This window comes from Danio rerio, chromosome 23 (assembly GCF_052040795.2).
Source record: "Danio rerio strain M-AB ecotype USA chromosome 23, GRCz13ab, whole genome shotgun sequence".
In the NCBI taxonomy this organism is placed as follows: domain Eukaryota; kingdom Metazoa; phylum Chordata; class Actinopteri; order Cypriniformes; family Danionidae; genus Danio; species Danio rerio.
In genome coordinates, this window is record NC_141043.1 from 49,052,385 (window position 1) to 49,068,909 (window position 16,525).

Sequence of the window (16,525 nt, forward strand, 5' to 3'; positions counted from 1 at the left end):
CCCCAGGACCGAGTTTGGACACCCCTGTGCTAATCAGTTTAATGGCAAGGCTTTTTATTTCTCACCTGGTGAAAATGGGCTTCCATTTGTTTGAGTTTTTGTTTATTCTGTTGAAGAGAAAAGAAGTTATTTAGAAGATTGTTCCATATTATCTTTTTATTCTACCATGGCTCTCATTAGCCCCTTTCACACAGTGATACCGGTAAATATCCGGAAAATTTCCGGAACGACTTTACCGGTATATTCAAAAAAGCGCTGTTCACACAGGCGAGGACGTTACGGAATTTTTCCGGAAAAGAGCATTCACACATCTATCGCAAAATGCCGGTAAATTCTGACATCATTCACCACAAATGAGCTTTAAACGGCTGCGCTTGTATTTGTAAACATTTGACTACATTACAAACTCTGTGGATGATCAATATTGTGAACAACTTTCGCAGGATCACTTTCGCATGTCGAGATGTTCATAATATGTGCGTGTGCAGGCGCTCACAGGCTGTTTCACAGGCACACGAACGTAAACAAACAACGGCTTATCATAAGCATCTCATCGATGATTATTTACACAGTTGGCATTTAGAAGAACATATAAACGTGATCTGACTAACTTCTAGCAGCTAAATGTGTCTGGAAAAATATTCAAAGGCTTTTATCCTCACAAACCGCGCGGACGTAAATGCGTCTGACTGTTGTGATTGGCTAAAGCAGACGTCTCACGTCAGCACGTTCTAGACGTGCACGCGCTTATTACGGGAATCTTCCTTCTGCGTTCACACAGCGCAGCATTCCGGCAAATTACCGGTAATGTTACAACTTCTCTTTCCGGAAAATAGCCAGAACGAATTTACTGGTATTTTCAAAAAGGACCTGTTCACACATACAACCTTTCGGAAAGGTCTGCATGTGTAAAAGGGGCTAGTATGTGTGTAACGTCTCTTTATTCATTTATGGTTTGGTTATGGGTAAAACAAAGTTAAAACAGTAGGCTACAAATAATTAATTCATTATGAACTATTATATTACTATTACTATTACTATTATATTACTATAGCAATTTTCCGAAAAGGTCTGTATGTGTGAAAGGGGCTACTGTTTACTGAATCCACCATTCTCCTGTATGTCTTCTTTAGTGTTCAACAGAAGAGAGAAATGCTTAAAGGGTTGAGTGTGAGCAATTAGTTTACCTTTTTTTGAGAGAATGACGCTCTTTAAGTGCACATTATCAGTTTCTGGCACTCATTCAGATCCTTCTTTACAGCTGTTATTGTCCAGTAATTTTTATAGTGTTTATTACCATTATAAAAGTAATTATAATGATCAAATGAGTTACTGTTATCCTGGTTATCATTATAGTTTAATAAAAGTAAGTGTGTGTGTGTTTGATTCTACAGGCAGCAGATTAGTAGCAGTAAAGAAGAAGAGCGCAAAGGTGAGACGCATACACTCTTGCACGAACACACACACACACACATTTACTCTGACACACACACTCTCCACAGCTGTAGGCCCTGTTTACTAGGGATGCCGCGGTTCTCAATATAATATTGAACCGTACGGTACGACCTCCACGGTTCAATACGCGCTTGTGAATTGCGGTTTTCTCGGTTTTGCGTTTAAATAATTTGTGCGTTTTAAATCTCCCCGAATTGACTGTGTGTGCCTCTAAATCCATGAGCTGAGATGAGGAAACTCCTCCCCACGAGTAAATATCCAATCACTGTGCTCTAAAGTTAGGGGGCGCTTGAACATCATTCCACACTTTAACATGGCGGTGAAGTGAGGCTGAGGCAACAGTACGAGAAAGCGCCGGCGTCTTTCAAATCTGCGGTGTGAGGACATTTCGGTTTTGCCAAAAAGTATAATGCCAATAAAAGAAAAAACGGTGAACAAAAAGTAACTGTGTGCGAGCATTGATTTACACGTATAACCATGACTGCACATCTGCAGCGCATCACCCAGCAATATCCCTGTCTGAAGGCAGGAGAGTAGAGAAGGTAATAAAGTCCTCCAAACAGCAACAATCCCTCACTGAATCTTTCCAGCAAACAAACCCAACTGGTTCTGAGAGACACATAAAATAAGAAAGGCAGTGCGGGTGATTACTGCTGAAGATTTGCAGCTGTTTTGGGTGATTGGAGATGTGGGCTTTTGTCATCTTATAAAAGCACTCGATCCGCGTTACAGACTACAGTCTGGCATTGTTTCAGCACCGAGATAATGAAGATGGTTTATTAATGTTTACTGAAGTACAAATATGTTGATCTGAAATGGCCAATTGATCTTTATTAACTCCACATGTGTGTTTATTTTCAAAGTGGAGGATTTTATGTGTTGCCCAGTTTGTACATGGGCGACCAGCAGCTGTGAGATTTCACTGTTCATTTTTATACAATACACCAGGAACTACTGCACTTTTCTTGGCTTTTAAGTAAAACAAAATGAGCATTGCAATAAATCGTTTATATTTTTTTCTCCTAAACCTCTTACTGTTCCTAATGCCTATAGAATAAAAAATAAAAATGTGTCAAGCCATGAGAACCAAACCGAAAACCCGAGGTATGTATTGAACCGTGGGCTGACTGTACTGTTTACACTAATATGTTTTAGTTTTAAAAAGACGTTTATAAAGCAAAAATGATCCTCATCCAAACTGGCATTTCACCTAGTGTTTCTGAACGGCTCTCTGTCCACACTACACCGCTGAAAACACACATCACGTGACCTCAAACACGCACACAAACACTCTGGCATGCGCTGCAGCCTACTGTATGTGGAACTCTGAGCTCCAGGCAGTCAGCGGGTGCTTTGATCGCAGCTCCACAGGTGAGAGCAGCACAGGTCAGACAGTTCATCAAGGATCTACCACTGAATCTCACCTCACTATAGTTGTTAAATGTGATATTTAATTCATCTTGTCTCTATCTAATGTTCTTTTGAATGTATTGCTTGTCCTCAGGTAATGAGTTTTGGCTGAGGCAAGGTCAAAAATTACTTGTAGTGCTATAATTGAGACATTTGGTCCCCACAACATTATGAATACTAGGAACACACACTTAAACTCTTCCTCTGTATGTACATGTGTGGATCACTAACTCTCTCTGTTTGTGTGTTCAGCTCATTCTCTCTCCGTCACAGATTCCCTGCTGTATCGTCTCCATGGTGACATCAGGATATCAATGACGCTAGAAAATCCGGTATAAACACATTTAATATCATCTGTACTGTATATATGGGCTGTGTCATATGTATGACTTAGTTATTTATTTTTTATTATTGACAATAATGAAAAGGCCACAAAACCCCCGTCACCTCTAGTTTGAAAAAAGTCAGGAAAATAGCTGGAGTCCAGCTTTATTTAGGTCTGAGTGCCGAGAGAGGGTTAATTATGGTTGGCAACACAACGTGCCGTCTCTCTGAACACTGTAACGGGTAAAAGCTGTCTTCGAAACAATCATGCATATTAATGAAGATGTACTCGCCAGTACAGACATCCAGTCTCCACACTGGAATACACACAAGGATCTCATGGCCTTGACGCAGCTTCACCATTTCTTTTCAAACTGGAAGAACGAAATTGCTGGAAATAACGCTAAAACAACCAATTTTCACTTTTTAACTTAATATATGTGTCCTGATAGTGTTTTTAGCAGCGTGGGACACATATATGACTGTCAAAAGCTCAAAACATGTGTTTTGGGGCCTCATATATCATATATATATATGCGTACGCCAGGTTTCACGCTCGCGTTTGGATGTACTCACAATGAAATGAACGTGGGAATGTGCGCAGCTCCACACCAACTTCATGTCTGGTGTACGTGCATTTCTTGTGTGTGTGTTTTGGTAAAGTCTAGATCGGATATGCGGCCGGCCGGAGGTGCGATATGCACATTAATGAAGCAGCATTTTTTTAATAACACTATAACAATAATTTAATATTTTTACAGTACTGTGAGGGTTGGGTTTAGGGTTGGGGTGGGGGTAGGCGTTCAAAAATAAATTTTATTGGGTTATTTAATAGATAACATAACTAATACTTGGTACAATAACTCTGTTTTTACATTTCTGTGACTGTTTTAGGGTTGGGGTGGGGGTTTACGTTAATAAAATAAAACAAATGAGAAATTTAATAAAAAATAGAAATAATTCTCATTAACTTCTGGCCGCAAACGTATCCGCTCTAGCAACAACCGTCTGTTTTATTTCCATTGGCGACTCCTAGAGGCAGTTGGGTTAAATTGCACTCTACAAAGTGTCTTTGAGTCGTGCAATGGCAGCTGTATGAGACGGGTTCATCTGCATGTCTAGCAGGTGTATAAGGTTTCCATACCATGCAGTTGACCAGCCAAACATTAAAGCGCAACTTGCAGCGATCGCCGGTTTTCCCAATGTAATCGGAGCAATCGACTGCACACACAGTGCTATTAAGGCCCCATTTGAAGATGAACTTGCATACGTGAATCAGAAACATTTCCATTCAATAAATGTGCAAATAAAATATGATGCACAAACTTATTCATTTTATTTAATTTATTGTAGTATCCAGCTCTGCACAGTTTAGTTCCATCCCTAATTAAACACACCTGATCAAACTAATTGAGTCCTTCAGGCTTGTTTAAAAACCTACAGGTAAGTGTGTTGGAGCAGGGTTGGAACTAAACTGTGCAGGGCTTCGGCCCTCCAGGAATTGAGTTTGACACCCCTGCTTTAAAGGATCTTCAATTGTGTGTGTTTTTGGTTGGTTTAGACCTCTGATGGATAAATTAACAGTACATGTTTCTTGTCTTTGATTCATGCTGATCTAAATATAATTATTATATTAATGACAATAGCATGACTCTCACCGCTCTTTCGTTGACATTTGTTTGTCTCTTTCAGGATGTCAGTAAGTGTTTATCTGCGCTGGATGAGCTGAGCAACGTCCCCGTCTCATCACGAAACATCCAGAACCACAGCGAGCTCATCGACACGCTCAGAAAGGTACATGCATCAGGGAGAGTATAACAGGCTTAAAGGGGTGGTCCACCACGATATCATATGTTAAACTGTAGTTGATGTGTTTTTACAGAGTTAGCTTAGCAAAGCCTACAATGAACGATTTTTGGGGACTACAAAAATACTACCGAGCCTGTGAGATCACAAAGGTACTTTTACCGCGCACACACACTGCGCAGCTAAGGGGCGTGGCCATAGACGCCGTAACGTTACAGATGAGAGAGCTAAAATTACAGCGCTTCGTCTGTTTCTGTATTTGGGCTTCCAAATGACACGACACAAAGACAGATGTGCTTACAGTTCAATATTAATTATGTTCCAGAGAATTATAAAATACACAGCAAGCATGATTTGACAAAACCGCTTCCAGATTCTCTCCCAGTTCAGTGCTGGATTCAGTTAAAATCTCCTCAAAGAAGGAGCAGCTCCAACAGGCAGACGCTGTAGCCTGAGAGTTTTTGTTAGTTCAAATTGATCATGACATATACAGTGTCTAGCGTAACGGTATGTTGCAACGATGTAAACAATGGGAAATGCTGTTCGGCACTGCTAACAATTTACCTACAAATACATATTCATCACTCAAACCAGCGCGTGCGTGTCTCTCTATGTGTGTGCGACTGTGCGTGTCTCTCTATAGGCAGCTTTTCCTGCAAACTCGGAAAAGATATGAGAGCGACGCATATTCCGAATATATGTGAAAGACGTTGTGTATCGCGTTGAGTTAAAAAATACAAGAGAGCTCGCCTAACTTGTGTAGCAGCAGAAAAATCAATCAAGGCTGACACAGGTGGCATCCCACATCTTGTGCTTTATTCTTCTGTCAACAGCGTCACGATATATTACAGAACAATAACTTAATCCGAGCATCTGAGAAAAAGAAAAAGAAACGTGCGCACATGCACTTCTCATGTTACACGTGTCTACAGACAGTTCTCACACACCCACACACACACTATGGCAATCTCTCTTAAAGGAGCCGCACCCTATTTTCACTCGTTACAGACACTTGCCAGATGTTATTTTAGAGAGCGGGCATGAGGTTGACTGACTGGGCGTGACGTGGAGCCGATCCGCAAATCGCAGCACATTATGATAGATGACCAATCAGAGCCTCTTGAAGGCGGGCCTTTCAGAGGAACTAGGAAATATGACATCGGTTTTGATGTTAGCTGAGTAGCTGTGTATAATCAAAGTGAGATTTATGAAAATATAACCTGATTTCCTTCAAGTGAAACATGAGCACACATTGCTTTGCATCTTATAAACGCAATCAAGCCTTAAAATTACATTCTGGACCAGCCCTTTAACATAGAAAGGTAAATGACATGCTCAACTTAAAGAGCCCATATTATGGGTTTTTGAAAATTCCCCTCCATGTAGTGTGTAACACAGCTCTAAGTGAAGTGGAGTATCCAGCTAAGGCTTAAATCTGTTAGTGTACAGTGTTTAAAACGGTTGATTCATCTATAAAAGAGTCGAGTCATAGTGCTTCAAACGAGTCGCCTTGATACGGATTCATTAGGTGTTTCGCCATGACGTACGAACGAAACCAAGTTATTCACGTGCACGCGCAAACCCGGGAGATTTCAAACCTGAGGCCCCGCCCTCTGACGCAGAAACCGAGACACACACACACACACACACCCACAAACACACACACACACACACAAACATGCCGGTCGATTGAAGTCACACTGCAGATGGATATATTGAGTCTCTACCCAAAGATGAAACCTCAGCATTATAGCCAAGCAGTTGGAAACTACTGGAAACTTCTGGAAGCTACATGCTACAAAGAATACTTCATCAGCGTTTGTTAAAGGAAGGATCAGTAAAGAGTAACTTACTGATGGACGTCAGGATGGGTTTCTTCCTCCATTTCTCAAGTGTAAGTACGTGCGATTAAAGTTGCCTCGTTGACTCTAGCTTGCAAATGTATTTAGTTGTGATTTGTTACTTGTAACCGCGTGTACTGTATCAGGTTAACTGGCTATATTCTCTTATCGCGTGCAAAGTCACGTTAAAAACGCGACGCGTGCTGCTTTGTTAACGGAGCTCCGTGGACGGGGAGTAACGTTAGTGTGTGTGTCTGTGTGTGCGTGCGCGCGCTGTCGTCCGGAGGTGTGTGTGTGTGTGTGTGTGTGTGTGTGTGTGTGTGTGTGTGTGTGTGTGTGTGTGTGTGTGTGTGTGTGTGTGTGTGTGTGTGTGTGTGTGTGTGTGTGTGTGTGTGTGTGTGTGTGTGTGTGTGTGTGTGTGTGTGTGTGTATGTGTATGTGTGTGTATGTGTGCGCGCGCGCGCGCGTTGTCGTCCGGAGCAGGGTTAAGTGCGTATGTGTGTGTGTGTGTGTGAGTGTGTGTGTGTGTCTGTGAAAAGAGCAGAGTGAGAAGCTAGGAGATCTCCTCAACAGTTTTTGGAGTTTTTGCTCAATAAAATAGTCAGTCGTCTGTATTTTCAAGTCCATCGTCTGTATTTACATTGACCCACTGGCAGCTAAACTCCACGCCTACACTATCGAGCGTGTATGAACTGTGATTACTTTTATATTGCTGATTAGCTGTTTGGCATTTCACTCTCTGACTGAAGGCAGTCGACCAATCGCAACAGACTTTCATCGGTCCAATCAGCGCAGATTAGCTTCGCGCTAAGGAGGGGTTTGGGAACAAATGAATCCCTGGACGATTCATACGGGAGTCGCTGGGATAATTAGGTAAAAATAAATGCAGATTATAAGACCATGAAAGTGTTTTTTGACCTTGCATGCATATTAAACTGTTGTTGGAGACCCTTACAACCAAGATATGACCCTATTTCATGTATAATATGGGCTCTTTAAATAAATGCCAAACGTTTCAGTGCATAGATTTAAACTTGGTCACTTTCTGAAAAAGAGTGTCAGATTGTAACTGAAGATGAAAGTTCAAAAAGTTAAAACAAAATTTATGTGCCTTTATGTCTTTGAAAAAAATAAAACGGTAAATGTTTTAGCCTAAAATTGACATAAAATCAAAGGTAATATATCAGAACAAATTATATTTTAAATTTGACGTCATTATGCCACAAAAATATCTCCAAAATGGAGATATATCCAGCTGCAGACCAGCAGAACCACACACGTTCCAGGCACACACAATCTAGCACACACGATCTAGGCGAACCATATATGGTAACTCCTTTGGAGCATTATCGCCACCTACTGTATTTCACAAATAGGGTGATTGAGATCCCGGTGCTACAATTGCTATTTATTAGACTTTGAAAGGTTTAGGGCTTCCCACTTCAGTCATTATGTCATTATTTTATCGTTTTATCTTTTCTAAACTCAGATTATGAAAATAAAAATAATTTTATTCACGTATCCACATACAAAGAAAACATAATAGACCATCTAACTGTAGAAAATTAGAGGGAATTAAGTGTAATAACCTAATTAAGGATAATAATATTAGCATACTTGGTTAAAATCGTTTTGCTGTTAAATATAAAAAAGCAAACAATAATGTCACATTAAAATAAATGACTATAGTTAATTATTTAAACAATGTATAATAGCTATAAACTGACATAAATCTTAACTGATTATCTGATTATAAATTAACTTTTACTAAACTGTAGCAACTGTTAGTTGTTATATATATATATATATATATATATATATATATATATATATATATATATATATATATATATAAATAATTATTAACAGTTAATTTGTTTGTATTGCTAAATTTGTTGCAACTAATTACCACGAATTACCAGCACTTTATGGTTTAAAAACAATAAATTACTAACTATAAATTATAGTATTGAATGTGGGAACTCATTTATAAAAAAGTTATTAGGAAGTTAAGCAAATAAATACTATTAATCGCTTGAGTAAAGTATAAATAAATGCATTTAAACGTTTAAAAAGATTTGTATTACATATAAAGATGTATTATTGACTGTATTAAATTGATTTCCTGTATTATAAATGAATCCATTATATAAATTAACCTGTCCATTTTATATCGTTCAGCAAGGCCTGCAAACGAGTATCTGCTATATTGACTCTGTCAGATAAATAGTGACTGATCATCTATGATGGATGATAGAAAACTTAGTCTATTATATTGAATGGTGATCGGAAACAACGTTCCCCATTCACCCGTCACGATTGTCATATTTGTGAAATAGTATGCATTATTGTTTATGGTGTACAACATTTATTAACTATATATAACAATATTGATGATGATGTCCATAAATACGCTAATAACATTACCATTCGCCGTAACCATATATGCTTTGTCTAGATTGTGTGTGCTGGATTGTGTGTACCTGAAACGTGTGTGGTTCTGCGGGTCTGCAGCTGGATATTATTGCCAAAATGAGCTTTCTGTAAGATTTATTTGGCCGCAATACTGAACATGGCCATCAGGTGACATACAGTTTACATTGATGACCATACAAGAGCGCCCCCTGTGTTTTGAGGAATATAAACCACTTTTTTTGTATATATACTTTTGACAATATTTGTAAAATAGACATGAAATTCTAAAGTATTATGGGATGTTTGGTGGTATTTGATTTGAATTTAGCCTCTAAAAACATCTAAGTTTAAATGCAGATTGCTGTAGCAAAGTAATGCTTAGTCCATTTATTATGTGGGGTCACCACAGCAGAATGAACCGCCGACTTATCCAGCATATGTTTTATGCAGCTGATGCCCTTCCAGTTGCAGCCCATCACTGGGAAACACCCATACACACTCATTCACACACATACACTACGGCCAATTTGGCTTACCCAATTCATTTATAGCGCATGTGTTTGGACTGTGGGGGAAACCGGAAACCTCGAAGGTAACCAACGCCAACACGGGAGAACATGCAAACTCCACACAGAAATGTCAACTGACCCAGGGACTCGAACCAGCGACCTTCTTGCTGTGAGGCAATTTTGCTACCCACTAAGCCACCGTGACACCCTGTTCTTCTGCAATATCTATATATATATATATATATATTCATATATATATATATAAACAAACACATGAGAAGTGGATAAAATAGGCATCAGATGTCCTCTACAAACATCTACTTGTGATTCAATCAACCCAAATGCATGCCAGTAGCAGGTGTAAACGTCTTCAGTGTGTGTTTGTGTGTGCAGATGCGCTGGTTTCGTGGCAGCGAGGCCATCATGTTTAAAGCCTCCATGCTGTATCACCGCTTTAAAAACATCTACCTCATCGGGGACGCAGACGAGACCCTGAGCCAGGAGTACATCAACTCTCTGCAGCAGGAGAGAGAAAGAGAAATAGAGGAGCGGCACAGAGATGCAGGTGAGCCCTTATAGGGGAATAAGGTTGACGTTTGCAGTAAAACTCAAACATAAATACACTGAGAGTTTATTATTATTTTCCAGTATTCCCCAGATGATGTTGAACAGATTCAGGAATTGTTCAGTATTTCCTCTAATATTTGTCCTTCTGGAGAAAGCCTTATTTGTTTTATTTTGTCTAGAATAAAAGCAGTTTTAATTGTTTTAAAGCCATTTTAAAATCAATATTATTAGCCCCCTTAAGCAATATTTGTGTTGGATTGTCTCCAGAACAAACCACTGTTATACAATCACTTGCCTAATTACCCTAACTTTACCCTAATTACCCTAGTGAAGCCTTTACATGCCACTTTAAGCTGTATAGAAGTGTCTTGAAGAATATCTAGTCTAATATTATTTACTGTCATCATGACAAAGAGAAAATAAATCAGTTATTAAAACTATCATGATTTAGAACAGTGTTGGAAAATATCTCCATTAAACAGCATTTGGGATGTATTTAAAGATTTTAAATTGAATAGGAGGGCTGATTTTTAGGACTAAGTTTTATCTTAATATATACACTCGCTGGCCACTTTATTAGGTACACCTTACTTGTACCAGTTTGGACCCCTTTTGCCTTCAGAACTGCTTTAATCCTTTATGGCAGAGATTCATCAAGCTACTGGAAATATTCCTCAGAGATTTTGCTCCATATTGTCATGATAGCATCACACAGTTGCTGCAGATTTGTTGGCTGCACATCCATGATGCCAATCTCCCGTTCCATCACATCCCAAAGCTGCTCTATTTGATTGAGCTCTGGTGACTGTGGAGGCCATTTGAGTACAGTGAACTCATCGTCATGTTCAAGAAACCAGTCTGAGATGATTGAGCTTTATGACATGCTGCGTTATCCTGCTGGAAGTAGCCATCAGAAGATGGAGACACTGTGCTCATAAAGGGATGGACATGGTCAGCAGCAATACTCAGGTAGGCTGTGGCGTTGATGCTCAATTGGTACTAATGGACCCAAAGAAAATCTCCCCCACACCATTACACCACCACCACCAGCCTGAACCACTGATACAAGGCAGGATGATCCATGCTTTCATGCTGTTGAGGCCAAATTGTGAGCCGAGCATCCGAATGTGTCAGCAGAAATGGAGACTCATCAGAGCAGCAACGTTTCTCCAATCTTCTATTGTCCAGTTTTGGTGAGTCTGTGTGAATTGTAGCCTCAGTTTCCTGTTCTTAGCTGACAGGAGCGGCACCCGGTGTGCTCTTCTGCTGCTGTAGCCCATCCGCCTCAAGGTTGGCCGTGTTGTGTGTTCAGAGATGCTCTTCTGCAGAGCTCGGTTGTAGCGAGTGCTTATTTGAGTTACTGTTGCCTTTCTATCAGCTGCAACCAGTCTGGCCATTCTCCTCTGACCTCATCAACAAGGCATTTGCGCACACAGAACTGCCGCTCACTGGATATTTCCTCTTTGTTGGAGCATTCTCTGTAAACCCTAGAGATGGTTGTGCGTGAAAATCCCAGTAGATCAGCAGTTTCTGAAATACTCAGAGCAGCCCGTCTGGCAGCAACAACCATGCCACGTACAGAGTCACTCAAATCCCCTTTCTTCCCCATTCTGATGCTCAGTTTGAACTGCAGCAGATCCTCTTGGCCAGGTCTACATGCCTAAATGCAGTGAGCTGCTGCCATGTGATTGGCTGATAAGAAATTTGCATTGACGAGCAGCTGGACAGGTGTACCTAATAAAGGGGCCAGTGAGTGTATATTATATTGAGCCACCATGAAAGTTGTCCACAACAGTGATTAGCACTGGACATTTTTCCTCAATATGGATTAATCCACGAGACAATCATACAGCAGAAATATGGCTAATAATTTACGAAACAGGTTTACCTGTATAACATTATTGCATTTTATATAAAGTTTATATGGTGACACAGTGGGTAGCACATTCCCCTCACAGCAAAAAGGTCACAGGTTCAAGCCTTGGATGGCTCAGTTGGCGTTTCTGTGTGGAGTTTGCATGTTCTCCCCGTGTTGGTGTGGGTTTCCTCCGGGTGCTCCGGTTTCCCTGACAGTTCAAACACATGCGCTATAGGGGAATTGGGTAAGCATGATTGCTGTAGTGTATGACTGATTGAGTGTGGGTGTTTCCCAGTAATGGGTTGCAGATGGAAGGGCATCCGCTGCGTAAAACATATCCTGGATAAGTTGGTGATTCATTCCACTGTGGCAACTCTGAATTAATAAAGGGACTAAGCTGAAAAAGAAAGTGAATGAATGAATATATAGTTTATCAAGTTAAGTTAAAATGTTTTATTTATCAACATCCCGACTGTTAAACGGGTTAACATGAGTTACGTTTTTAATACAGCTATTGATATAATAATAGTAATAACAATACCTTTTATTTATAGACACCTTTCAAAGCACTTAAGAACACCTTACAGTATATAGTGAGCACATCATACACACAGTGAAAGGAAAACGTATTAAACCAGCAAATCATTAAAAGCCTTTCTAATATGATTTCTTTTATGACACGCTTTAGTTATCAACATATTTGCAATGCTTATGATAACTGAGGGCCTACTCACACTACGCCATCCATACCGTGCCCAGGCCCGTTTCCCGGATCGTTTGAGAAGTGTGAGTGCGCTGAATCGGGCTCAAGCACAGTTCACTTGGCCGGCCCTGGCCCGGTTGGAAGAGGTGGGCCTGAGCGCGGTTCACTTGGGCTTTCTGTGAGTGCAAAACGCGCCCGAAACTGAAAGCGAGACGTGACTTTTAAGGGGCTGTTTCATATGGATTTATTAATAATTTTTACTGTTCAGTAGGGCTGGATGATTTAGCAAAAAAAATAAAATCTAGGTTTTTTATAAAGTTTGACCGATTCACGATTTTGATTTTTTTATTTTTTTATTGTGTTACTAGTCTTCAACAACATGACTGAAGTAATATTCTCTTTAAAAGTAACTTGAAAACCCATCTGGTTAAGGAGCATTGTATTTTTAATGGCCATGTCATACAAAAATCGGTCAAGGTGTAAATAAATGTAAAACAAATTCACGAGTTAAATATCGTTGCTGAAGATTTGAATAAGAAATATTTGTGTGAATATTGCACTTGCAGGAATACAGAGGGATTTTTTGCAAGTTTTGCTGAGTCTAGGAAAGATTGGCTGTCAGCTCGGCTTTGTCTTCTTCTGATTGAATGTCAGGTTGTAAAGCTGCTGCCTTTTTCTTAAATAGATACAGTGGAAGAAATGGACTGAACATGGAAACTGTAAAGCCTAATTTAACCCAGTGTGTGAAGTTGTGGACGTATTGCAGGAGCAAATACAAGCACCAGATGTGTGTCTAATATAAAATAATATATTTAATCTGTTTTTCTTTTTTCCCCGTTTTAAATATCGATCATTTGATGTGCTTTGCTCCACTCTCTGTATTTTGCTGGCTGATCTGTCTGGTTTTCAACTAGGTCCGCTAAATGACGTCATGGGGGCGGCTACTTTCATTTTCTCTGCTACAGTCCCTCCCCTCTACTCGTGTTCATACCAAAAGATCGCCGCGGTTTTTCACATGGCAGGCTTTTACATCCTTCATACATGTTGAGATCGAGTTTATCGACTTGATGAGGGAATGTCTTGACAATCCACACAGACGTGCAACAAGTAAAATCCTACATGACTTCACGCTTTAACAGGCAGTCAAGCAGGTCGCACACCAGAAGCGCCGCGACACGGCGAGCACATGACAGTTTAAACTATCACACACCAGACGCGCACATTCACATGATATTTAACATGAAACTAATCAGATGGCACTCTGTGGCGCGGCTGAAATATGAACTGCTTCATGAATCGTGGCTGGGCGGCGTCGGTGTGTGTATAGAAACTTTCAATTCTGTTTAGAATTCTAAAATCCATGGCGCTGCGTGGTGCTGTGCGGCGCGTCGCCGAGAGGCGCTTCTGGTGTGCTTCCTGCTTCATACAGAGAGTGAACCAAGCGCATTGGTGCCATTATAATGTATTAAATTTTTTTTTTTTTTTAAATCGCGATTTCTCGATTTCATTCAAAATTATAGTCATAAAACGTAAATTCGAATTAATCAAAAAAATCGGAAAAATCGCCCAGCCCTAGTGTTCAGTGAACGCAAACTGCCGTAGATTATTAAAGACGAGAACCCCTCACTGCACCACAGCTGCACCTTCAGCAGACCTCCTCATTCCTGCAGCACGAGAGCTTTATGATTGTTTATTAGCGCCAAAAGTGGCGGATCTGTTCGGCGAAATATCTGACTGCGTGTCACCACATCCCTAAGGACTGTTTGGCGAAATATTTGACTGCATGTCACTGCATATCAAACCACTGACACAATATAACTAGAGAAATCTCCACTGTGTGGCTGAGTGAGAGCGCTTCTCACTGAACAGTGCAGCATCGATGACGTAAGCGTGCCGAGGCCCATTTGTGGTGTGAGTGCGGGCCGTCAGGGGAGACGGGAGGGGGGACAAGCGTGCTTTGGCCTGGTTCGAGGCAACTGTACCCAGTGTGAGTACGGCCTTAGTGTGTTTGTGTGTGTGTGTGTGTGTGTGTGTGTGTGTGTGTGTGTGTGTGTGTGTGTGTGTGTGTGTGTGTGTGTGTGTGTGTGTGTGTGTGTGTGTGTGTGTGTGTGTCTGTGTGTCTGTGTGTCTGTGTGTTCAGTTTTCAATGAAGAGATCTGAGAGATGAAACCAGCACCTTAAACCACTGACAATGTGCCTCAAAGGTATGACATCAAACTAGACAAGTTATTATATAACAGTGGTTTGTTCTGGAGACAATCCAACACTAATATTGCTGAAGGGGCGAATAATATTGACCTTAAAAAGGTGTTTAAACAATTAAAAACTGCTTTTATTCTAACCAAAATAAAACAAATGAGACTTTCTCCAGAAGGACAAACATTAGAGGAAACACTGTGAACAACTCCTGAATCTGTTCAACATCATTTGGGGAATATTTGAAGAAGAAATTCACAGGCGGGCGAATAAATATGAATAAACTTGTAATAATTCTAACAGTTTCAGCTTTATTATTATCACTAATATTACTTTTAATAGTAATGTTTTTACTGTTTAATATATCTGGTTTCTATTAGCATATATTGTAAAACATGATCTATTTCTATGATTTCAAATCTGATTTTTTAGCATCATTACTCCAGCCACATGATCCTTCAGAAATCATCAGTTTTTCTGTGCACGTTCAGATGCTGCAGGGGTTTTGATGCTCTCTGCTCTGTTTTCAGTGCGGACCGAAGCTGACGTGAGGAAAACACCGGACTTCACTTCTTGTTTTTAACTCTTGCTGCGCTATTATTCTGGAATAAGTCATTTTATCCATCATCTTCGTTTTATCCGGCCGCTGAGGGTGTTATTTATTCACACTGAGATGAAGAAGAGTGTTTCCAGCGCAGGGTTTTCAGACTTTTAATGCGATGACGTCAGTGTTTTTCATCATCACACAGGCAGTAAAACACACATGATGCACTATAGAGCAGTTATATTTCTCACGTCTGCGTTAATCCTGTCAGTTCATTTCGAAGTGAAGGCGGCGTTACTGTTGTGAAGGTTGTTTTTAGGGTCTGATCGATGCGAGTGGAACTGACAGGATAAAGACGTTCAGATTTATGCCCTTTCCCTTGTATCACACAGCATTAAATCGCATTAATGGTCAGCATATAAAGCTTGGACAGACTTTAAGTGTGTGTTTTACAATCATTATAGATAAAACACTATCATTACAGTCCAAAGTATTCATGGCGAGTGTGCCGTTACCACTAAACAGTGTCTGAAATACAGCGTTCCCTCTAACACACTTTAAAGGGGTGTTTTTATTTTCTCTGTTCTGTTTGTATGATCAGGACCATGTTAGGCATTAAAGTTGTATTGTGTGTGTGTGTGTGTGTGTGTATGTGTGTGTGTGTGTGTGTGTGTGTGTAAACAAGGCAGCTAAATCCTCAGTATATAGTGTACAGTGAGACTTTCTGATCTGAACCGGTGCTAATAACACACACCTGCTGTCTTTAACCCGATCACACCTTCAGCCGTAACGCTTTCATTCGCCCCAGGTTTGTATGATAGAGCACTTGCATGTGCTTCTTGTGTTGATATGACGTGAATTTGATCTTGATCATAATAAACTGATCTTCAAACCAAA

General features: G+C 40.2%; 1 protein-coding gene across 4 annotated transcripts in view; it reads left to right on the forward strand.

The window, feature by feature from the left end:
* The window catches only part of psip1b (PC4 and SFRS1 interacting protein 1b), a 31,327-nt gene extending 14,802 nt beyond the window's left edge, over positions 1-16,525 (forward strand). For all 4 annotated transcript variants that reach the window (XM_087307850.1, XM_087307853.1, XM_087307851.1 and 1 more), the window contains 5 exons: positions 1,395-1,432; positions 3,118-3,197; positions 4,882-4,983; positions 10,154-10,325; positions 15,615-16,525. In XM_087307850.1, the coding sequence (XP_087163976.1) occupies positions 1,395-1,432; positions 3,118-3,197; positions 4,882-4,983; positions 10,154-10,325; positions 15,615-15,667 (445 nt within the window). In that variant the 3' untranslated portion in view covers positions 15,668-16,525. The remainder of the gene's footprint in view (positions 1-1,394; positions 1,433-3,117; positions 3,198-4,881; positions 4,984-10,153; positions 10,326-15,614) is intronic.